At 34.2% G+C, this 24762-nt stretch overlaps 1 protein-coding gene across 7 annotated transcripts in view; it reads right to left on the reverse strand.

Annotated features, from left to right (window-relative positions):
* Positions 1-24762, reverse strand: part of RFX3 (regulatory factor X3) — a 289832-nt gene that overhangs the window by 57287 nt on the left and 207783 nt on the right. For all 7 annotated transcript variants that reach the window (XM_067744268.1, XM_067744267.1, XM_067744270.1 and 4 more), the window contains 3 exons: positions 20085-20159; positions 11549-11730; positions 7916-8035 (listed from right to left, as the gene is read on the reverse strand). In XM_067744268.1, the coding sequence (XP_067600369.1) occupies positions 7916-8035; positions 11549-11730; positions 20085-20159 (377 nt within the window). The remainder of the gene's footprint in view (positions 1-7915; positions 8036-11548; positions 11731-20084; positions 20160-24762) is intronic.

The following is a 24762-nucleotide window of genomic DNA, read 5'->3' on the forward strand; positions in this document are numbered from 1 at the left end:
GACATAAAGAATGACATCAGAAAGGGCAGGGATAGGGCTCATATAAAGAACAGTATTAGTGTTGGCCTATAAGTATAAGAGAGCTTCCAGGTAGTGCTGACTTTTGCTTTTCCTGCTTTAAGTAGTGGCATATCCACAGTGTATTGCCTGGCACTGTATTGATACTTAAAAGGAATCACCAGAAATTAGAAATACTGAACTGAGGAAAGCTAGATGTTCCTTTTCCTGATGTCCTGTCTAAGGAAAACATCCTATCCCTGCCATTACCTCAGGCACACTATAAATAAGCTAAGCAAATAATTGTGGTAACTGACTCTTCTGGAAGAAACAGTTCTAGATGATATTATGTTAGGTTTTGAAACCTAATTGTATATCAGTATCTGGGTAGATTTCAAAAAAAAATTCAAATGCTTGGCTCACCCTAGATCTACCGAACAAAATCTTTGAGAATGGGGATTAGGAATTTATTATTTTAACTAGCTTCTCATGTACTTCTTAAGTAGCCTGCACAGAACTAGACCACAGGAGCTTCTTGGACCAATAATAAATTCCTTCAGCCCAATTGTAGAAATACAATTATAACATTAGAGAAAAGTCATTTTTTATAAAATAAGTCATTTTTCAATTTTTCAATAAACTACATTTGGAATGTAAATAACTATCTCTGAATGGATGGTGGATGAATGAATGAATGTATGAATGAATGCTCAAGGTACCACTTCATTTTATCACACCATCAATTGATCTTAACATATAGCAAATCTATTTAACAAATATTTATTGAGTATTTACTATGGGTAGGGGCATGACTTTGAAAAGGCTGTGTATAAATGGAATTTTTCCAGGATGTTTTTTAATATTCCATTGACTTACATGATAATCCAACATTATCTTAGCTCTGATTGAATTTCAAGTGACTTTTTAACACTGAAACACAGCTTTCAGATTTCCTATCTCTCTCTTTTTTAACAGAAATTAATCACTATTTAAATACTAAATTGTAAAAAAAAGATATGTTTTCTACTGAAAAAAATTCTTTGTTGAATCTTTTAAAAAACTGAACTCTTTAGTATTTAAGAATTCTCTGCTTTTACTCCCATTTATTTTACAAATTCATTGTTTTAGAATAGGTTTTCTTATAGTAGATTCTTAGTGCTCTTGAGCTGTATGTGCTCTGAGAAAGACCTGTACTACATCAAATGAAGAAACAGCTCTTGGTTTCAAAATTAGTTAACAGGCAAATGATAATTTTAACAGCTTGCAACTCCCTGGGCAATCAAAGCTAAAGTTGTTAATGATTAAGAAATCAAAGAAACTCTAATACTTTAATAGCTGAGCGTATGCATGAAACCTGTCACTAACACAGAAACTTGGAAAATTATTAGGAATCTTCCCCCGTGGGGTTAGTCATAGCTGTTATTTAGAACTTGGACAGCTGTAACTCTACTGTAAAATAATATCTAATTCTGTCAATAATCTCACACATAAAGACACTGAAGGAGTCCAATGGAAGGCAAAGAATGGTATATAGTTACCATCACATTCAACTAACAGTAGCAGGTGGAAGGATTTTCAACAGACTAAATGAAACATTTGTAAAACTACCTTTGAATCCGGTGAAAAATGCACATGAAAGATGCAAAATCTGAGCTGTATAGGCATTTAGAGTCATTATTATGTTTATAAGTCTAGAAGGTACACAATCATTTGATTTGCATGATAATCGGGACAAAAGGTTAAAATTTTCTACTGGAATCTTGAGATTCTCTTTGGAAAAATTGTCCCAGAAAAGTTTTAGATGATTTGAGGTCTGAAATGAACTAAATGATATAAACATGAACAGATCAGAAGAAAATAATGTTGAGTGCCATCTTTTCAGAATAGTAATGAACTCCTTGATGTCACACTGAATACTTCTATATCTAAACAACTTCTAACATCAACCCTGCTGGTTAATGATAGTTATTACATCTCTTCAATCCTTGTTGGTGGCTCTCATAGTATTTGTCTTGTCATTAGCTCTACATCTATAATTGGGAAAGGATAGGAGGAAAAATTAAATTCAAATGGGGGTATTTGTATCAATTGCATCAGTTTTAGTAGGAAATGTGGGAGAGGTAGGAAAGGGAAGAGGCTGAAGCTGCTGGCTGAAATAAAAGTCTATGGATCATTCATTCATTTCACAAATGACAATGTGCTTACTGCTCTCCTAGGTGTTGAAAGAGGCAAATAAGATTCCCTTATCTCATGAATTTCTTCATTGAGTTCTCCTAGCGTAGGTAATTTAGGGTTAACTGTATAGAACTGATATATTCTTGCTACAAATATGTATGACACCTTTAGGATACTTCTTTTGTCTACAGCTGGTCCTTTCTGTTAAACTGATCCTACAGGAATGTTCTCACTCTTCCTTTATTTGGAGAATGACAACCTGACTCCACCTGATGTCAAGACAGCAACAAAAACGGAAAAAGGTCATCTGAAGCTCTATCTAGGAAAAAATAAATTAGCTTCTTGCATACAGTAAAATTAAATGAGCCTCAGTTTCCGTATCAGTAGATAACGATATAATTGCCAAATGAGATCTTGCACATAAAGTGCTTATTGATGAACAATTTACAAGTTCAATAAATATTCATCAGAAGGATAAGTGGGGACTGTTAGTAGTAACAAACTTTACATGAATGACTATACTTAATAATTACTGAATGTGATTATTTATGATTCTCCCATCTTCAATGGAAAATATATTTACAGCAAGGACTTGCTGCAGTGGTAGTGAACATTAAATACCTCAGTGCCAAGATTCCTTGTTTGTCTCCTAAAAGCCAAATGCAGATACATGATCATCCTCCCACTAAAGACTCCTACCCTCCTGCCACCCTCAGCTGCCTCAGAGCAATTTACCAGCCCTAGACGCTTATCTCTGTAATGACCCCAGGGAATTTATGGCCAGGAGAGGAATTGTAAACTATTAACATCAATCACAGTTGGAAACCACAGTCCTGGAGGTACAAAGAAATGGAAGCCAAACTTGCCCAATTGCCAGGCTTCATTCTTCTCCAAAACAGCCTTATTCTTAAAGAAATATTTTCTAAAGAAACATTTTCTCTAGTGCATATAGTATAATAATGATAATAATTATTATTTTATCCTATCACTTGGATATTTCCGGTTATAAAGTCCTTTATTTCCACTTGAACCTCAAAAAAATCTTTGAGGTAGTCTATTATTATTTCCATTTTGCAGATGAAGAAACTGAGGTTCAGTGAAGTTCAGTCACACACACTGAAGTGCCAAAGCAGCCTGTATTCAAATCCCTATTTCCCACCTTTAAATATAAGGTTCATTCCACTAATCTATGAAACTATATTAAGAAAGGTCTTCAAATGACAAAGGTTCTTGTCCTCACTCCTTAGGAACACGCATGCTTTCACATCTGTCTACAGCCAACTAGCCTTGCTGTCCCATCTTTCCAATGGCCTCTATTTTCCTCTCCTCAGTGCCACAAAGGTTTCTTCTTTCACAGAATCCAATTCCTATGAAAAGACCATTCACAGAGGCAGAAAGTGGCACATTTCCTCACTTATTTAGGACATACTCAAGTGTGATTTTCCCCTTAAATTTTATTACATGTGCACGTTTCTCTTTGGGTTATATTACCTCTTGAAGGACGGAATTCTTATAAGAACAAAGACAAGAGGACTGGTTTCTTGTCCTGGTTTCTATATTATCGTGGATACATTAATCTATCCTTTACGGACTTCGGTTTTCTCGTCAAGAGGATGAGGTGTGCTAGGTGACCTCCCTCTTCCAGCTCTAACTTCTATGATTCTGTGAATTCTCTTTTAGTTGTGATGGACATATTCTATATGCAACCATTGATTGTTATGTATTTGTTGAAGGAATGATATATGCAGTTTAATACTTTGAGAATGGCTACTGGGATCAAACACAGCCAAGCACATTGCCAAACACACTTGGCTCTATTCCACCACTTTTGCTACTAGGATTTGGAAGAATAGCTGACATACATGTGCCAACACTCTCTGAGTGCTTCTTTTAAATATTAGAAATAAACTGCTGCAAACATTTTTACTTAGTTTGTAAAGCTGAAAATTACTCATCTCCTTTTTGCTCTATAATAACCTAATTTATTTATTGTCTAAATTAGGGTAAGCAAATTAGTCCATAAGTGAATTTCCTTGAAAACTGAAGACTACCTCATTTAAGTGCAGAAGTTATTTTCACATGAAATATTTTCAACAGAAGGTATTAAAAGAAACCAACTATTACACATTCTCCTGTTTCCTTAACCAGGGTAGTTAACCTCTTCTTGATTACCTATAATGTCATCAACATGCCAAATAGTTATTACACTGTGTTAGACTAGATTTTAGCCACTATAGTGATACTTAAAGGGCCTACTGGAATGCCTAGGTCTATGTGTCCTTCCACTGAATGTATACAGACTGCTGAGCTGAGTAACCCAAAAGTGAATCGAAGACCCTAGTCTACTTATATTTCCTCCTGCCAGCTGTTGTATCTCATGATTGCCTATGAATCAAGTGGGCTCTAATCTGCTCCTTTATTTTAGGTAAATGACTTGAGGATGGCTTCATCTTTTCAATTAAGCTAAACTAAGGGCTCTGTGACATCTGTTTTACAGTCAGAAGCTGTTTCCATTTATTTCCAGACTCATGGTTATGTTCCCATATGGTGGTGTTGCTGGGAATCTGATTTGTAGATAAGGGGAAATTTCCTCTACTACCCTATCAAAGCTTCAAATGAGACATCGTATGTAAAGGAGCTCTAAAAATTATAAAGCTATGCAAAACAATAACCATCATTAATGCTACAACTACAATGATTCCAAACTTATCAGAAAAAATGTACAAATTTTTATTTGATAAAATAATCACTGCATATAATTGAATTTTCTTACTACAGGAACAGGTGAAGCATGTACATTTATACTATGGAAGATGTGCACATATAGATGTATACAAAAAACCTTGAGGCATTTAAACAATTTGAATATTCCAAAATATTAAATACTAGTATAAAATATTTTAAACCTTTCAAATGTCACTTGTACTTTAACAGGAGAATGGCAGGCTCTTCTTATGTGAAATTTAATATATTCAGTAGAATCATTTGAGTTTTGGAATCACCTTATTTTATAAGCCATAAAACAAACAGTACAATGAGTCCCTTTTTCATCGTTTTCAACAAATACTCTTAACCCTTGAATCCAGACTCAGGAAGAGACACTTTTCCTCTCCTGTCCAAGTGTTTCCTCTAAATGCGGTAACGGGCTTCACTTAAGGCCTATCAATGTTGCCAGTGATATAATCCTTCAAAGAGACAACAGAAACCTCCCTCTGTCCTAATCCCAGTGAGGGGTTGGTGAAGTTGATAACACTAACAATTCAAGCAGTTTTCCAAGACACCATTCCAAGAGCAACTGTCCATAATCCAAAATTGTACCGTTAAAAAACAACAACAACAAATTAAAGGAAGTTTCAGTACTTTGGTTCTCTAACATTCTTATTTCATAAGAAAGCTAACATTATAAGAAACTAAAGTCGGTACAATTTATGAATATTACCGAGAATTTTATATCACTTTTTAAATACAACCATATTATGTCTAATTCTAAAAGCAATAATTACTATACTTATATTGCAGGGTTTTCATGGCTCATCAATCTTTATAGCCCTGAAATCTGTTTCATAAGGAGACCTTTGTAATTCCTTGGTCTTGCTTACCTAACCCAGGCTTTGTATAAAGAATGTCTCTTGAAGGTTTCCATTTCCATGAAAACTTGCTAGGATTCTTTGCAGTGAAATCACTGGACGAAGTAAGTTTCAGCTGTCTTGAGTGCAATTTACCAAGGTATTGTTCACATTTAAGTTTGAGTATATATTATTTTTGAATTAATCTTTTTTTTCTTTATTGCACCAACATTTCCAATGTGTAGTACTGCTATGCATGAGCGCAGAGACCACACCAGAAAGTAAAAGCTATGGTATTGCCACTAACAGGTGGAAACAATAATGGTCTCAGGACAACAACAGTTTATTCCAATTCACACAAACTCTGTCTCCAACTATACAAGGGACTGTTTTATGGCTTTTTTCCCCAGATCCCTTCTTAGTATATTTCACTGACTATACCTCAAAAAACAGGAATCAGCAATTTAAAAAATAAGTTTGAGAAAACATAATAATTTATATAATAGCCAATCTTGAACTGACTCTTCAGTCTTGAATACTCTCACTAGAAATTATGACTGTGTTAAAGCCACTTAACAAGTGTCTTTATTTCCAGTCTCTTCCCACTAAATATGTCTTGCCCCAAATCAAAAAGTAATCTCTCTAGAAAAAATATGAAAGTGTCATTGTTTTGCTTGGAAGCAAGTCTTTGAAGACTTGCACAGTATCTAAGCACAAAGAACAAACTCATTAGCTTCATATACAACCAAATCCCTTCATCTATGATCCAAACTACTTTTAAAATCTCATCTCCCATTAAAGTACCCAATCTTCTTCTCAATTCTTCTCCTGCAATATCAACCTCACCAGATCAGAGTGCATTCACCAAAGATGTCATGGACCCTCTCGGTGGTGATTTTGTTTACATTCCCTCTGCCTGAATGTTCCTCTCTTTTTCTGATCCCTCTAATTCCCTACTCAAATAGCACTTTCTTTGTGAAACTTCCCAATCCTCCCTCTCCCAGACTTTGCTGAAATAGTTCAGCAAAGTACTCCAATAGTTCCTTGACCAAAGCTTTGTTTTAGCATTTCTTAGGTTGTATTACTTAAAAAAAAAATTCCCATGTGCCTTCTCATCTAATTTCTTAACTCCTCAAAGGTAAGGACCGTGTCTTATCTCTGCACACAGGGCCTAGCACATGGTAGAGACTCAATTGGTGCTTGCTGACTAAATAGATAAAGGACTACTGTGTGATATACTTTTTTCTCCAGCAGCTACTTGGAACTAAGGCTTCTGATTAAGCTAGTATGATGTGCAGGAGATCTCACCACGGTGACTCACCATCCCAGATCAATGGCTTAGGGAGACTGATCAATGGATTAGGCCAACTGCACCAGGTGCAGTCCTCCTTTCTCCTACCTAATTTTGCATGTTCAATTGAAAAGAAAAACTGTAGCTACTGTCATGGTTGAGCTATACTGGTAAAGAGGGAAAGATTTTTCACTTTACTCCAAACTGTGATATAAGTCACAGGAGACAGAAGGCCCGTGGCTATGTAGCAGCATTATGGGCTTGTACAAATCATTTAACCTCTCTGGGATTTATCTGAAAAAACAGGGGTCTTCATGCTTTGACTGCCACAAGGCTGAGGGGCCAGACTAGACTGATGTATTTTTCAATTCTAAGATCTATGATTCTATTCATCCATCCATTCATCCATCCATCCATCCATTCATGAATGCTTAAGATCTCTTATAGCTCTAGTATCTACAATTATACATCTAGGAAAGCTGGAGTCAAAGAAAATGTAAGATGTCCCAAACATTCTGCAAGAATTTATACTGTCAAAAAGAATGACCTGCAGGATATGCAGATTAACAAGTAAGAAGCTCATGAATACTGACAAGTTTCTCCAGATGCTCCTTACAGTTTGTGTTTAGTTTCCTTATCTGAATAGTTTGGGATGTCACATTTACTTAAAGGCGACAAACACGCTGTCTGATAAGTAATTGTGAAAGATTTGGAAAATAGAATGAAATTCTAAATCATATTTGAGAACTGTCTGTAGTGAAAGTATACCAGCAATAGCGACATTCTTGCACACTTAGGTATTTGTTCTGCTTGTTCAGAAATAAGGAGATAGAACATCTAAAGAAATACATAGCTTTGACATGTCAATGATAATTCCAGAGTCTACCTTTGTTTCTGTTGCATGGGTTGTTGTCTCATAGCCATATACTGCATGTCTTCTTGCAGACGATTAAGAGGGGAATCTGGCTTGACACGAATCCCATAGTAATGGTACTTGGAGTTTCCTCTTCATAAAAGAACAATAAACAGAGACACAAAAAGTCAGTCAAGTCAATATTAATCATACAGGATGTCCATTTAATTTCATATTTGGAAAAATTAGATAAAGGCAAAATATTGATGTTATATATTTATGATTTACCTGTTTTGGACACCTGTATATTTTTATGGTGGCTACATTTGAAGAATCAAATTAAGATTCTGAATCAATCAATTCAAGGCCCTAAGAAAAATTTTTCCTTATAAACTTTTGCTTAAATATTAGTCAGAATCCATTTGCTCGATTTAAGTTACATTTTATTTTCAACTTTATATTTTAACTATAATTTAGAAGATTAGATTAACAGGATATTCATTAACAGGATAAAGGGTTGCACACTAACTAGGAATTTATTATCAAATGGTTATGCAGAACAAAGAGAAAAAAATCTTAACTCTACTGTCTTGGAGAAGTCCTGTATTTTTCTAATTCTATTATTGCAGGGATGATTAAGATAACTTCACTGATACAAGACGTTGTGAAGTCTATTATTTAATATTTTGAAACCTAAAAAAGAAGCAGGCATTTAATCTACTGATTTCAAAGCATATTTTATTAGTCTCTGTTTTTGTGGATTCATATCAGTTTTTCAAGCTGAATAAGATGTGTCACAACAGACATGGGGAAATTTCTCGGTGAAAATGGCAAATTTCCACCTAGATAAAAAATGTCACAACTTCCTCATGTTCATGAGAAAGACCATATTTGTTATTAGAAATGACAAAGTTTTACTCTGAATGAAATTTGCAAATTCTTGCAAAAATAACATTTTAAACATGTAAATTTTTGCAAAGAGAAAATAGTAGTTTTTCTCAAGTCTATATATAGCAAGACATCCGTGTTCTTTCCAACTTTTTCTTTCATTTACAAGAAGAAATGCAAGTGGAGTGTGGATTCAATATTTTATATAAAAATAAAACAGAATTTTACTTCCAAGATTGAAGAACACACGTTAGATGAATCCTATATATTTGAAAAGACATTAAAATCTATTATATAAATAATATTGCTAGTTTAAAAAACATAGGGCATTTGAATACCTACATAGTTTCAGCAAAATAAACCAGTATGAAAACTTAATGCCTTCCACTTGCAGACATTAGATCTTGCCTCCAAGATCCACTGTAGAATACAGCAAAAAACAAAAACAAAAAATACCAGAAACTGTTCCCATACAAACTGGAGAACAGGAGGGAGTAGCCAATGACAAAGATACAAAGTAAAATCACATCTCTCTTGTGAGACCCCAAAATACACGAAGTACCTAGTTTCTCTCCAGTTTCCTATAAATTGGAATCTTGGATGGGTTGGAGGAGAGGCGGTTCTTTCTATTCCACTGAAGATGGTTGGGGGAAATCAGTATGTTCCATGGTCTTTTTTGTTTAAACTTAATTTGGAGATAACAAAAGCTACCTTTTGATTTACCTTTGTTTAGAAACATGGTGATATTACTTATCTTTTACTTAGCTCCAGAAACTTGAGCAGAAGTTTGGTTCTGGTTTTAATGAATTCACCAGATAATCTTATCGATGGATAAATAACAGTTTATGGTTTACTTAAAAAAAAAAAATCTCAGTTGGTTTGCCTCATGATTTATACTGCTTTTCTTTCTGTGCCCTGGGTGAGGAGTAGAATGAATGCTAACACAGTTTCCATGGTAGAAAGAACCTCTGGCACTTCACCCCTATCATTGTCAGTTTTTCTACATTAGAGTTCTGCTAGCTTCATAACACAGTATTTGTTCAAACTTTCTCCCTAGGATTTCTTTTCTCCTTATTCTTCTAGGCTTTGTTTTCCATCTCTAATTACAAGACTACATACAATTTTAAAAGGAACAGGATACACAATTGCTACATAGTGAGAGGGGGAAGTAAAGAACATCAGAAAGAAAAAGCTGCAATATTGCAATATGTACTTGTAGAGTATAGAGTATGGATTCTACTCATTCACAAACCCAAACAACCCCAGTTTTGTCCGTTTCTATTTTAAAGATGTGTTTCAAGGTTTGAATGGAGCCTCAAAATAGGATCCATTGAAATCCCTTTCAGTAACAAAACGGGCACAACAATACAGCTATTACAATGCTGAATAAAGTCCAGAGATTCAAAATATTGGCACAGTATGCATAACTACTGAGCCATCAGCTAGGATATAGTAGGTTAGGTCCCCAAATAATGATTTTCCTGGTTCTAGGGAAAAAAATACTAGCGAAACAAGGTTTTTTCAAGGAACTGGAAGCTAGTTCCTTTACTCCAAATAAACAATCATATTCTTCAGTTTAAAATATACTATCCTTTCAAGTACAGATAGAAGAAAATACATTTATGAGAGAACCGAACCTCCAGCAATCTGAAAGCTGTACAATCACTTAATATTCACACTTTGACTACATATAGACCTTGTAAATATCATAAAATGGCCACACTCCTTTTTTTTGTATAAATTTATAGTGAAGTCAATTACTGAGGCTGTTTATTTTATTAAGAATATTTAAAAAGCTTTACTAGAATACTATGAGGCTGTGACTTATAACTCATTAAAGGTATATCATCTGTCATATACAGTATAGGATCTTTATTTTTATACTTCTAAATATGGATTTTATAAGATTTAGGAAATCAAAAACATCCATATCATTCTGCTCAGCTATTCAAAATATTTGTTATGATAACTTGTAAAAATTATAGCAAGGCAAAAATGAAGCTCTATAGTTCTAAGTATTATTTTCAGCATATTTTGATTAGTAAAAACACTCATATCTATTTACAAAGGAAGGAAACAGAGAAAGTAAGTCTTCTTCACATTACTAGTTTCTCTGCAATGGAACTATACTATATTTTTACTTCCATAGATGCATGGCTTCACAATCAAGAGTTTTAAAAAGGCCAATAAGAAGTTAAAAAGGACCAGGTCATTAACTGAGAGCTTCAAACACCTCAAATCTGCAAGTTCACTAAATTATTTTTAATTGGTCTCCAGAAATGAAATGAAAAACTCAGCTTTAATTTTTACTCTATTCAAATAGAGGAGTTTTTTATAAAGACATTTCAATGTAATTTTGCAAGTCAAGAGATACACAGTTTTCCACTTAACTTTGTCACTTTACTCATCATCTTTAGTACAGTTATTCTTCAAAAGAGAAGATAGTGATATATACTAATTTTTAAAGTATCATATATAAATCTTCCATTAATAGCTTGGTCTGCTCATTTCTATGTGATTTGAGAATCAGTTTTTCTCAAAGCTTTGTTTACTCTGTTGATGTTTAGTAGGACAATGCATCATACTGGAATGGCAGTTTTCAGTGAATAATGACCTTTCCTTTTCCTGGGGGATTTTATAAACTGAGCTTTCTTTAGTTTTTCTTTATATGTTATCTGTAATCAAGTACTTTTGCCCAAACAATATACTGAACTATATTGTTTAAAGCTATAGTTTAAAAAAGAGAGATTAGTTTATGATATTATTTTTAGTACTAACCTGGTTCCCAATCTCCTGGTTCGTAGCCCCATAAAAATTGACCTTATAAGTTTTCCAAAAGAAGCAGCATTGACTGGGTCCAGTTTGTGTTCCTGACAGTGTCGTAGGTAGTGGTTGTAAAGAGTGCTTCTGGGAAGGCTCACTCCTTCTGCTGTCTCGTAATTGTCCAACAGCCACTGGAGCTAGTATAAACAAGACAGGGTAAACACAGAGAAACCAAATCATTCACCAAAATGTCTCTAAGACACTGCAACTGTAATACACAGAAACACTCAGAAGATCTTCCTCAAGCCATGTAATAGGTAAACTGTTGTAATTCAGAGGACTGTGTAATCTGACTTTGAAAACTCTCAGAAGTGTAAATAGCTGACCGTCATTTATTGACCACAGACCATGTCCATTCCTTCAAACATTCAAGCACATATAAAGACATACTAATTTTCCTTGTATTGATTGCTATTTTGGAGACAAATACCTTTTCAAGGAACTCAAATAATACCATTAACTGGTTATAAATATAATTTATAATTGTACAGAAAAAAAACATGTTACCAAGCCTGGCAGCATGGCACATAATATGTCGTTAGTGTTGGTTTGTTACAACACATGAACAGCAGGCTGCCTTGTATAATTATTTACACTAAGGTTCTATTCATTTTTATAGAATTCTAATTTATTTATCCAATTTACTTATACAAGATAATACAATAATGGTATTATCCACTGGGACAAATTCTACAAGCAGTAAGGAAAAATTTCAGTCTTTTTTTCCCCAGAAAGAAAAAACTCCCTAGAGACTGGTTTTAAAAAATATGTGTAATGAAAAGGAATAACTTACTACAATCATTTGAGTTTTTCTACCTCAAAGCTATGTTTTTTCATAATTTTGGAAGACATACTACAATGGTAGTTGGTAAAGCAATGTTTTCTCAATCTATAGTTCACATTTTAAAGTTTTATGTTGTCCCGTCTGAATTTTTAAAAAATAATCTGTAAAGTACATAATGTGCAGGAAATTTTTAGAAAAATCTAATTTATGTATATAGTACTGAGTTTCAACATTAGAAAAATCGAATTATCAATCTGTTCATTATTTATTTATAAAAGGAGAACTGAAATAGGTTTAAATGACTTTCTTAAGGCCATACATACACCATCTCAGTGCTTGATCTGGTTTCCAACACACTTTCCTGATTATTTGCATACCAGTTATTATTTCTACAAAAGCAGCATATATGTCACATTACTTGTCTCAACCAAATTTCCATGCCATATATAGAAGGTGTGATAAAAAGGTGATATTCTACATGCAATTCAAGTTAAATGTAAGTTATGGAAGGAAAAGAATTCCTTTACTGAGCATCAACTATCAGTCAGGCAATGTGCTAGGCTCCTATGGATGTAAAAATGAATGTGACCTCACTCCTGTCCTCCAGGAATTTACAGTCACATACTAAAAATGATAATAAGAACACTCAAACTAAAGCATTTCTCCATTTTGCTTACATATTTTAAGATTTGTGATCAAGCTTAGAACCTACACTTTCAGACTCTTAATAAGAAAATCCATTAAAAATATTGTCAGAATTATTTTCTTTAACCGTGACAGCTGAATTTTCCAGAACAATTTTAATTTCAAATATTCCTACATGATATTTATGTAATCAAACATGTCATTAACCTATACTTGATGTTGGCTTAGAAAATATGGCCACCAAGCCTATAAGACAGAGCAGAGTAGTTTTAAAAATAAAAATAAAATTAACGTTCTGGTCAGGAAGCCTTTAGGTTCTCTATGAACCACATACACATATGAATACATTTAAATATACCTATTGCCTCTGAACATATACAACGCTCCCCTATGAAATTTTTAAAAGATTACACAAAATAAACATTCATTTTTATAATGACCAAAAAATTTACAGGTCAAAAAAAATTCTTTTCATATGAATCATCTGTAACCTTACTGTCAGTAAACAAGTTTTCCAGAGGCATTCACACATGATTTCTGAGTACTCTACATGACACATAGAATAAGTTCACATATACATATTCATTTAGTGTAAACAGAGGTGGTAAACTGATGGGAAAATCCAGTTATAAAGGCTCAGACTAGTATTCTGCCTACAACAGTGGGTCAGTATGTCTCTAGTGTTCCTTTTGAAATTTTAAGACTTTGTTGATTATGAAACAACTGACAGAGACGACACATAAAATGTGGCAAAGCAAACCTGCCTCACATATTTCATCCACATGCCTCAGTAAGATGACTGGGATCTGAAAGCATTGTTTCCTCATTTGAATGGTGTTAGGGCAGCTCTAGTGAACCATACTGTACACAAATGATGGCTCTTGTTTTGTGTACATATACTAGATAGAGCCTTCCATTGGCATTCTAAATATATAAAGAATATAGAAATAAAGAATATTGAAATACAGAATATAGAAAGGAATATTCTATGAGGAATTTAATCCCTTGAGATCAAGGAATATTTTTTAAAAACACCATAAAATGGGCAAGCATATAAAAACTATAAGTATTTTTTGAAAAACAGTAATATTTGGCAACTGAACTAATCAAGTGCCCACATCTACAAGCATTGAACAATGCCAGTAAGTTAAAAATGTCACAGATATGTTTGTATGTATGTCTATGTATCCTCAAATAATAAGGCATATTGTCAAAGCCAAAATGGTATATTTCTTAACAAAAAATAAAAATCAATAAAAAATCAAATATTTCTTCCTTTGCTAATGAACAGAACATATATCTATATATGAAACGTTAAAGGGCTTTTTTTTTCAGAAATGGAAAAATAATCAATTTCATAATGTGAACTTTATAACCAAAAGTATACAAATAATAAAATAGATCTGATGTAGAATACTTTTAATAAGATATAAATCAAATGAAAATAATTTGTTTAATTAATCAGATACAACTTAAAAATTTCTGTAAACTGCCTTAACTGTTTACCTTGCAATATTTAATTACTTAAAAGTAAACACAAATATCTAAAAATGAGAGTTTATTAATATCTCATGATCCAGGGCTTCCCTGGTGGCGCAATGGTTGAGAGTCCGTCCTCCTGCCAATACAGGGGACACGGGTTCGTGCCCCGGTCCGGGAAGATCCCACATGCCGCGGAGCGGCTGGGCCCGTGAGCCATGGCCGCCGAGCCTACGCGTCCGGAGCCTCTGCTCCGCAGCGGGAGAGGCCACAACAGTGAGAGGCCCGCGTACCGCAAAAAAATAATAATAATAAAATAAAATAAATAAAAATAATAAAAATAAAATACTCATAAGCCTGAATAATATTACTCAAGCCCCTAGTGAATAACCTGGAGAAAACGAAGCTTTTATTGGATTGGCCACATGGTCCTCTGAAGTGGCTAAGCAAGTCACAGAATCTGGACTGGCTCTTTTGCAAACTGATTGTTCTTCTTACATAATTTTACATTGTTAAAGGTTTTTCTTCATTTCTAATCCAGTTTTTAAAAATCTGAGTTTATCTGTAATATGTATTTGTGTGTCTGTGTGTGTACACACACACGTGTATACATATTTACATACATATGTATATTTTATATATATATATATAAAATCATTAGTTGGTTTGAAAAATTCCACAAGAGTGGGTATGCAGGTATTCTAGTGACGATCACTTTTACAGTAGCAAAGCTACACTTTGTTCCCTGCCCTTTGCTTGCAGGAGGAGGAGCTCTTATTCCTTCCCAGAAGCCTGGAGATCACTTGGGAAGGGCAGGAGGTCAAGCGGAGGTAAAAGCCCTGAAGGATGGAGGTGGCTCTGCTGCAGCCATGACTGCTCCAACTAGGAAGCCTGCCAACAACTGCACACCCAGGAGTAGTGCTCCCACAAATTGACTGTGTAAGTGGAAACTGGTTTAGGAGCTACCAGATAAGATTTTGAGATTTAGCTGGGGATTAATCTGCATTCTACATGCCAGTATTTAACCTTCGAGTTTTGACACGGTGATAAAATTCTGTCAGATCTTTGAGTCTAAAACATAGTATAAGAAAGGATTAATTTTTATTATAAGAGAAACTTGGCAGTTAAGTGTAACCTGAAGGTATACACTCCACGTGCTGCCCCAGGGAAGTTCATGCCTATTAGAAGATATATTGTTTCCTTGGATTTCCTCTTTTATAAAATGTATTTGGACACTAATTCAATACCCTTAACATTTAGTAATTTAGAAATAACTATTGCTATTTCTTTTACTCTTTTATAAGATGTCTTATAAAATATTTGTTTATATTTATAATTTTAAAAGCCCATGAAATACCATAGGAACTTTTAACCTTTATATTTAAAACCTGTTTATTCTACTAATGAACTAATGTAAATTCACGTAAGGGTAGAAACCAAGATAATTGCATCTTTCAACCTTTGCATTTAATCTATATTAATCAGGGTAGATTAAGGAAGATGAACAGTTCCTATTTGTCCCAAAGGGAAATACTGATTGACAAATTAAAAAAATATACATTATTGCATTCCCCAATTAACATCTAAATGTAACATTGGCATTTTCCCCCAGATGGATTATTATCCATTAGGATTCATTTTAAGTTCAGTTCACTGATGATGTGCATTTTGACAGGTCTTATTTCCATCATAACTTATATTTACAGCACAGCCAAGTCAAGAGAAAGTAAGCATAAAACAAGGTTTTGCTTTGAGCTGAATATATTTCAGTAGCTAAAACCAGCAAAAATCATTATTTACTAGATAGTAAAAGGTATATAAAATAAATGCCTAAAGCTTTTTATATACTTTAAATGGAATTTTAAAAATGCACAAGCTGAAAAACATTACGTGAAATTTGGGAACAATTAATTTAAGAATGTTTCTGTATTTAAATTTATAATCTAAAATATCCCAAATTTGATACAATATAACCATTAAATGCCAATTTATATTATTTACAACTGAGAAGAAGTATAAAATAAACTTAAGTCTGCAATGAAGAAAATTAAGATATTCTAATTTGATTTAGGCAGACTACACATCATTTACCCATAACATCTTCACATGCCAAAAAATTTAGAAATAAAAATATTTAAATAAAAAAAACTAAAGGTTGTACACGGGGAAATGATAGCTCGGCCATACATTCTTCCACTCAAATGGTGTGCAGGGAGACCATTGTCTTATCAACAATGCTCACACATACACCTAATTGAAGCATACTTGGTAACAAAGAATACACGTGTGAGTCCCCAAATAAATGCATACATGATTGGCGAAGGTACTTAGAACACTGAAGGCAAAATAAGGTCTGTTCCCTTCTATTACTTGTCTCTTACATTTATTCACTTAGCAAATATTTAGTGAGCACCTACTATGTACCTGGCACTGTTCTAGGCACCAGGGGTGCATCAGTGGATAAAACATATAAAATCTTTACTGTCTTGGAATTTTCACTTGTCAATAAATATTTATTGTCTGCCTATATAATGCTACTACTGGAATAAGTGCCATTATGTTAATAATGTTAATAGAAGGGAACATGGCACTCAGTGTAACTACTCAGTCACAGATGAGGCACTATGTTGGGTATGAAATAGGCAAGTTATACATGCATTTTTGACCTGGATGATAAGAGCATGATGATAAAAATAGACCAGTAGTACAAAATACTCTTAAGAATATGTTGAAAAAGGGATATAAAATTTAATACCTCACTAAATCTTCTAATGTGTAGAAAGAGAGGTGAAAAACAAAGAAATCAAGTTGGATTATACCAACAGGGGATTATTTATTTGATTTTATCCTAATAAGAATTTTCCAAATTATTGTGAATAATCGAATATATAAAGAGAAAATAGAAAATCCATCTATTCCATATTGCAAAATAGAATGACAACAGACTTTCAGCTCAAAAATCATGACTAAGATCCCTCTTCAGAAACTAGTAAGTATGGGACACAAATTATTGATAATTTCTCCTAAATTTTGCCTAATGAAATTGATCCTTTGTAGAAACTGATGTCAGGGAACTATTATCATAAGGTTGAATTTATGTCCACTTCAAAGAATCCCACAAACCTCAAATGATTCTATATTATGTGCTATATAGGAAGGGATAAAGATAACTTAGAGCTTATTAACATTTAAGTTGTTAGCCATATTTAAATTAAAAAAAACCCTCGCCACTAAAATTTTTCTACACAACTGAAAATCATCAATTAGGTTTTAACAGAATTTAAAATACCCTTAGCAGGTGATTATCAACTGGAATGCATGTAGTAGCTTATGCCAGTTGCTTGGATAAATCTAACAAAAATTAGGAGCATCACTAATTTTCCAAGGACAGAAAGACAGCATGATCTTCTAATGGGTTCAGGTGGAAACAAAGCCTGACCGGTCAGCAGAAAACACTGATCCCTTCTCCACTGTTTATAAACATCTTTAGAATCCTTTGTATTTCCAGAGACTTGACTATAAATGTGTTGCTTTTAAATAAACTTAACTGTACCTCAGAGGTGTAATAAAAGTGAATCAAGATATTTAGAGAAAGATTATCACTACATTAGCAACATTTATGCCCACTCTGTATATACTGAAATGCCTCTGGGAGTTATAAACAGTATGGAAGAGTTGCCATGCTATGTAATAAAAAGTACAAAGCCATAGAGTAACAAACATGTATCTGTTGTTTATGCAGCTTAATTCACACATTCATTAACATTAAATATTACTTCATGAATTTTACAAGAGAATAACAATGAAAAAAACATATTTGAAAAGTTTCAAAAAACCAACAAATAAAAATATACAAAAATGTTCTTATATCCACATTACTGTTCATAAAAATACTAATTAAGATGGGTAATTCAAGTTAAAATTAAACACATCACATATTTTACTGAAGTATATATCTCAAATGACAATGAGATGTGAATTGAATATCAAAGCACAACTTCATAGAAGTCTGAAAGTTCAAAAAAGGTAACTGGAAATTTCAGGATTCTTTTTCTTATATCCCTGCACATTTTCAACTAAAAATGAACAACATTTTCCCTTGCCATTTTCAAAACAAAACACCAGATGGTCCTCGCCCCCTCCCCAAAACATACATCCTAAAAGTTGAGAGTAAATCAGTCTCTACACACAACCACAGACTCATGCTAGCACAGCAGGAATATACCTATGAAACATGTAAAAGAGTGATGTACTGCATACAAACTTTCAGAAAGGGGAAAAATCATATTCCTTAAACTTTCAAAAGAAGGGCCAAGGTATATGTTGTTTTATAATTTAGAATCTATAATTTCCATCAAAATTGTAGTCATTCTCCAAGTAGGTTAACTTGTTTTTATTTGTCATGATATACTTCCCTTTGAAAAAGAAACAAACCACTTCATCTAAAAATAAATGTTGTAAGAACATAAGGAAGTATTTTGTGTTATGTTGGAATATAAAATTTAAATGTTTGAAAATTCAAATATTTAAAAAGCACAGTGAAACATTTTCTATGAGCTAAATGTTTCAGGTTTATTGAAAAAAATAATGATATTTTATTTCACTTGGGTGATCCAATTTTGGACTTTTCAGTCACAAAATATGGGGAAGAATTAAAAATAATAATTTTATCTCCAAATTTAAGAATACACTGTCAGCTGGGAGGAAAAACTCTAATTCTTACTATATTGTTACTGACATTAATTCAGCAGAACTGTCTAGACAGATTTAAATCATAGGTCTATTTACTTTTTCCCATATATTCAGAAATCATAACAAAATAATTTTTAATCATCATTTTCATTGAGTCCCCAAAATTTGTACATTTGATGAAAATGTTTATAGTTTCACAAATTGTCATCATTCTTCTTACACTCACCGGTGTTGTAGTGATGCTGCATCTGATAACAGTTAAAAGCTTTAAAAAATAGTAACAATAATCCTGTTTTATCTGAATTATTGGCAGTTTATGGCTTATCTAGAATCCCACTTCTTCTTTTGGCCCGGATTCATTTTTCTTTAGGTCTTAGGACCTGAGCTCATCTAGGTAGCTGTTTCCTGCTCATTTTATATAGTCTTACTGGTAAATAAATCATTTCGAACAGTTTATCATTGGGTTTGGCATTAACAATCTTTTTTCCACTTAAAGAATATTACTGGTCATACAAACAGACACGACCATTTCTCTGTCTCAGACTCGAAGATGCAGATTATAAACATTTGCTTCACAGTAAATAAATATCACACTAGAAAAATTTAAATCATCAGTTACTTTTTACCAATATTTGGTAGCTTGTTATTAACTTGGAAATATATCTGTATCAAAACAGTAAAAAAACCTAGTGAAGTAGTATATTGGGGGCTCTATTTTTAGATATTCCACTGTGCAAAATTGCCATTAAGTGATACAGAGATCATAAGGGGCTGAGAAAGGAAGGTTAAGAAGCAAAATAAATAAGTAAATAAATAAAACAAGCATTTAGAAGCAAGCAACACATGCAGAACAAGCAAGAGATTAGTTTACATGAAGAAGAGGCAACTTACATGGCTGTTGAGAAGAGAGCTTCTGTGAGTGGACAGACCGTCAGACTTTTGCAGCGTCTCAATCGCCATTTCAATCTGATAATAGATGTCATTAAAAAAAGGGCTCAAGACAAGATAGTAATAAAAGGCTCACCAGAGAATTTTTGATAGATTCTTTAAAGTTCAATTTCTTCTTCAATGGTGGCTAATGAATAGCTCTCACTAAATGTGTATTTCCTCCTTCCTCCCCCCAATCCCAGAGAATAACATAAAAATAGGCACACTAATAATAAGCTCAATCACAAAAGTAAACCTTTTTGAATATTCCATAATTATATAAGAAGGGAGACCTGAGAAGCAGGAACCCCAGAGGATTGTGCTAGTTAAAATATTCTTGACTTTCGTAGTTCAACATGTGAGAGAGTAACCGCTCTCTTTCTAAACAGTCTCCCACCCAAAGAGTATTTAATATTTGTTCCGTTCTGTCACAAAAGAAAACTACTGCAGATTTGTGTTTTATTAATATGCATTAGTATTTTAATGCAAATGTGCAAAGACACCTTCATCAATGTTCAAAAGCTTCTAAATCTATCCATTCTTCTCTAAACCCTGTATTAAAATTTGGAAGTGGAGGGTCATTAGTATGAACACATTTAGATGTAATCGTGGTCCCTACATCATAGTTTAGGATGTGGTGGTGAGGCAGAGCTATTAGAAATGATAGCAGAAATGGAATGTAGAAGAGAAGATAATTCAGAGCCAACAAAAAAAGGGACAATCAGAGAAACAGTTTTCTTCCGTGTAATCTCAGCACACCATGAGCAATCATAACACCTTAATTAAGTAGCAGGTGCCAATAATAAATGAGATGCACTCTCGATAACCTCATATTTAAAGATCACTATCTCTCAGCTCCTAGCACTATAGCACTTACTGTAAGATCAGGTTCCAAACACCCTGTATTTGATTACTAGATTCTATTAACAATATTAACTACAGTTAAATTAAAAATCACACTATCTAGGAAAGAAATCATTATTTTTATTTTTGCTATCTGATCAACTCAACATCCCTATAAGCAGTTATAAAAAATATTTCATGCTTTCAAATACAGATAACATACTTTACATTGGCTATGAAAATTAATGATGCCTTGAAATTTCAACATACTGCCTCCCCCTACCAAAAAAAAAAAAAAAAGATGGATGGCAAAATCCATAGCAAAGCAAAGTCTTTTTTTTTTCCATCAAGTTTACAACTGCTTTATGGTGGAATACTTTATATACAGAATGTTCAGTCTCAATTATGTCAACATTAAATTTAATTTTCTTAGGAATTAGTAGCTTTAATTTTATGTTATTTCCCCAAGTTACTTGTTCTTCTTCCCTAGAGTTAATAAAATGTAATACAGAAAAGAATGTTAGGTAGAAATTATAGAAAAAATACTCTTAAAGTATATAATAATTCATAAGATGATATAATACAATTTATTATATGATTAACTTTTTTTTAATCACAAAATTAAGTTAATTGGCTTCTGCAACACTCTTTACCAGATGGAAGGTTAATGTAGTTCATCATTATACTTGAAAATAAACTGAAGAAAATGATATTGTACAAACCAAAAAAAAATTATGGAAAGAGTAATGTAAATGTAATGAGTAAACATTTTACCAAAATGTTAAACTAAAACTATAAAGGACCTCAGTATTACATCTCTTAAAAAGGCATCAATAAGTGCTCTTGTTTTCAGAGAGAAAACATATATCGGGACTTCCCTGGCGGTCCAGTGGTTAAGATTTCGCCTTCCAACACAGGGGATGTGGGTTCGATACCTGGTCCGGGAGCTAAGATCCCACATGCCTCACGGCCAAAAAACCAAAACATAAAAGACAACAGAAGAAATATTGTAACAAATTCAATAAAGACTTTAAAAATGGCCCACATGAAAAAAAACTAAACAAACAAACAAACAAAAACAACCAAAAAAAAAAAACCAACCAAAAAAACATATATAAAAAGACAGCTGGAAAGTCTTATCCTCATGTGACTGTAAATCACTTCTAGGAAGAATTTGCTCAAAATTCAAATTTGCTAAAATGCCTACATTTTCTTTGAAGTTTGAGTGTGGAAAATTTGAGGTTAGATTTCGGTCTACTTAAAAATAAAATGATCTGTATCTTGTGATTTTATAGGTTTAAGTGAAAGGTAAAAATTATCAAAAATATAATAGCTGAGGAATAATGAGGGAGAAATCCACATCTGGCTTTGTTTGTTAACAGCAATTTTTATTTCTTTATGACTAAAGGATTTGTGGTTATTTTTGACAATTAAAAAATAAGTATGGTAAATAAACATTTTCCATTTCTTCCCTAAACTAATTAAGCTTTAGACTATGAGTATACCTTAGCTTTTTGTTTGAAAAATCAATTGTCTGAACTAAGGTACAGTGCCCAGTTGTATCTCTTACTGAATAATCACCCTAGGACTGAATCGTCAATAGTGCACATTTCTTCTTCACGATTATCTAATGCTAGGATACATGGTGCTTGGCAGTTTAGACTGGTTCATGATGATCCTGAACTATTGATTCATAATCAGATAAGAAGCTATGGCAACTCCTCTGAGATCAAATGGTGGGATGTTCCATTTGAGATGAGATGTTCAGCATGGAAAGGCTTATAGAGCATTAAGTGTCATTACTGGAGTGGGTGAGACTTACAACTCCCTATGTGAAAGAGCAGGTAAGAAACTGATAACCATTCCAGCCACCATGAGCACATGAATTCTTAGAAAAATCAGTCTTTTCTGGAAGACTAAAAAAAGATCGTTAGCAATATACTAGGGATGAATTAAAACCCTCCACGTTCGCCAGCTAAAACAGGATTCCCATGAGAATGGGAATCTACTCTGAGGGTGGTTATCAGTCAAAGACAGAAACCCTTGGTCCAGTGCTACTGCAGAAACACTTTCAGAAACTGGAGAAGAGGATTCTGCACTGTGTTTAGACACACCACTGAAATATTAGAGGACTGGCAGGCTTCTGGGGCAGAAAAGCGATAGAGATCAATGAAAAGTCTTCCAGCCATAGGAATTATAAGTGTGAGACCACCAGCCTCAGATGCTACCCCAACAGAATGCCTGACAAAGTCTGAAGAGTCAGAGCTCAGGTAATGTGGAGAGCTTCCTACATGCATAGGCCAGGTTTCTTTCTGACTGCACATTAGCAGAAAGATGAAAGACCTCTTTGCAGTGTGTCCCATGACAAGGCACTACAGAGCATAATTCGAAAAATCAGACCAGGTTTGAGCACTTGCTGAGAGTAGTTCACAGTGAAGACTATTCAGGAAAACAGACTTTCATCAGAGAGTGCAGGGACACCCATGAGTTTTGCTGTGAGTGAAGCTTAATTTGGGCGAAGAAAGAGAGGAAGGTAATACTAGTTGCCATGAGAAAACGATGTCTGACCTTGTGTCACCAGTTAGGAACTGCAGAATTAAAGTAAATACAGGTGTGACTCAGCTCCCCCAACCAAACACTGAATTCTCAAAAGACAGAATCCCAGGGAACAGTGTAAGTGGTTTCCCTCATTTGGGCACAAGTGGTTTCCCTCCATACTAAGAATGGAGTGCTCATTAAAGACTATGACAACTATTTTTTCTTCTGAAATAGAGTGGCATGGTCACAAATGTGATACAAATATGACCACATGGCAACAGGAAGACCTTAGTTCTTGTGTGGTAGATTCAAGGAAAAAAATACCTGGGCTCTGTAAGGCAGAAGAAACCCCTATTTGTTTGGAATATAGAAAGTATGCATGTCTGTTGCAGACTGCACCAGTGAAGAAACTCTTCCATGATTTCTCAGGAATTAGGGACAGAAATCAGTAGGAACAGGGAGAAGCTGTATTTCACATCTAGGAGGAAAAAAAATAAAGCTCAGTGGAGCTCCTACAAAGATACAGCAAACCGGGCTTCCCTGGTGGTGCAGTGGTTGAGAGTCCGCCTGCCAATGCAGGGGACACTGGTTCATGCCCCAGTCCGGGAGGATCCCACGTGCTGCGGAGCGGCTGGGCCCGTGAGCCATGGCCGCTGAGCCTGCGCGTCGGGAGCCTGTGCTCCGCAACGGGAGAGGCCACAACGGTGAGAGGCCCGCGTACCGCAAAAAAAAAAAAAAAAAGATACAGCAATCCCTCTAAGAAGGACCTGAAGGGGACAGGGCACCTATTACCTGATGCGGGATAGATACACACTATGATAAACATGTGGCCTAAAACACAGGCTGCAAACTCTTTTCCAGTCACTCAAATGCTAATGCTGCCTTGTTGGAATCCAGGGACCAGTGGAGAGTCTCTAAGCACCCAAGGTCACTTGAGGCTTGTAAGATATCCACCCAAGAATCAGTGTCCTGAAAAGGACAACAGAGAAAAGTCACACCTAAGCCCTTAGGGAAAGAGGTTGAGAGAACAGAGAAGAGGGGTCAAATGATGTCTGGATGTCCAGTAAATATTCTGTTTATATTCTCCTTTCCCAAGCTCAAAGAAGAGATCAATATTGTACTTTTACTAAGGCAGCAAATACTTTTTCCATTATTTATTTATTTATTTAAACATCTTTATTGGAGTATAATTGCTTTGCAATGTTAGTTAGTTAGTTAATGCAGTGTTAGTTTCTGCTGCATATCAAAGTGAATCAGCTGT

This window comes from Pseudorca crassidens, chromosome 7 (assembly GCF_039906515.1).
Source record: "Pseudorca crassidens isolate mPseCra1 chromosome 7, mPseCra1.hap1, whole genome shotgun sequence".
NCBI classification, from domain to species: Eukaryota; Metazoa; Chordata; class Mammalia; order Artiodactyla; family Delphinidae; genus Pseudorca; species Pseudorca crassidens.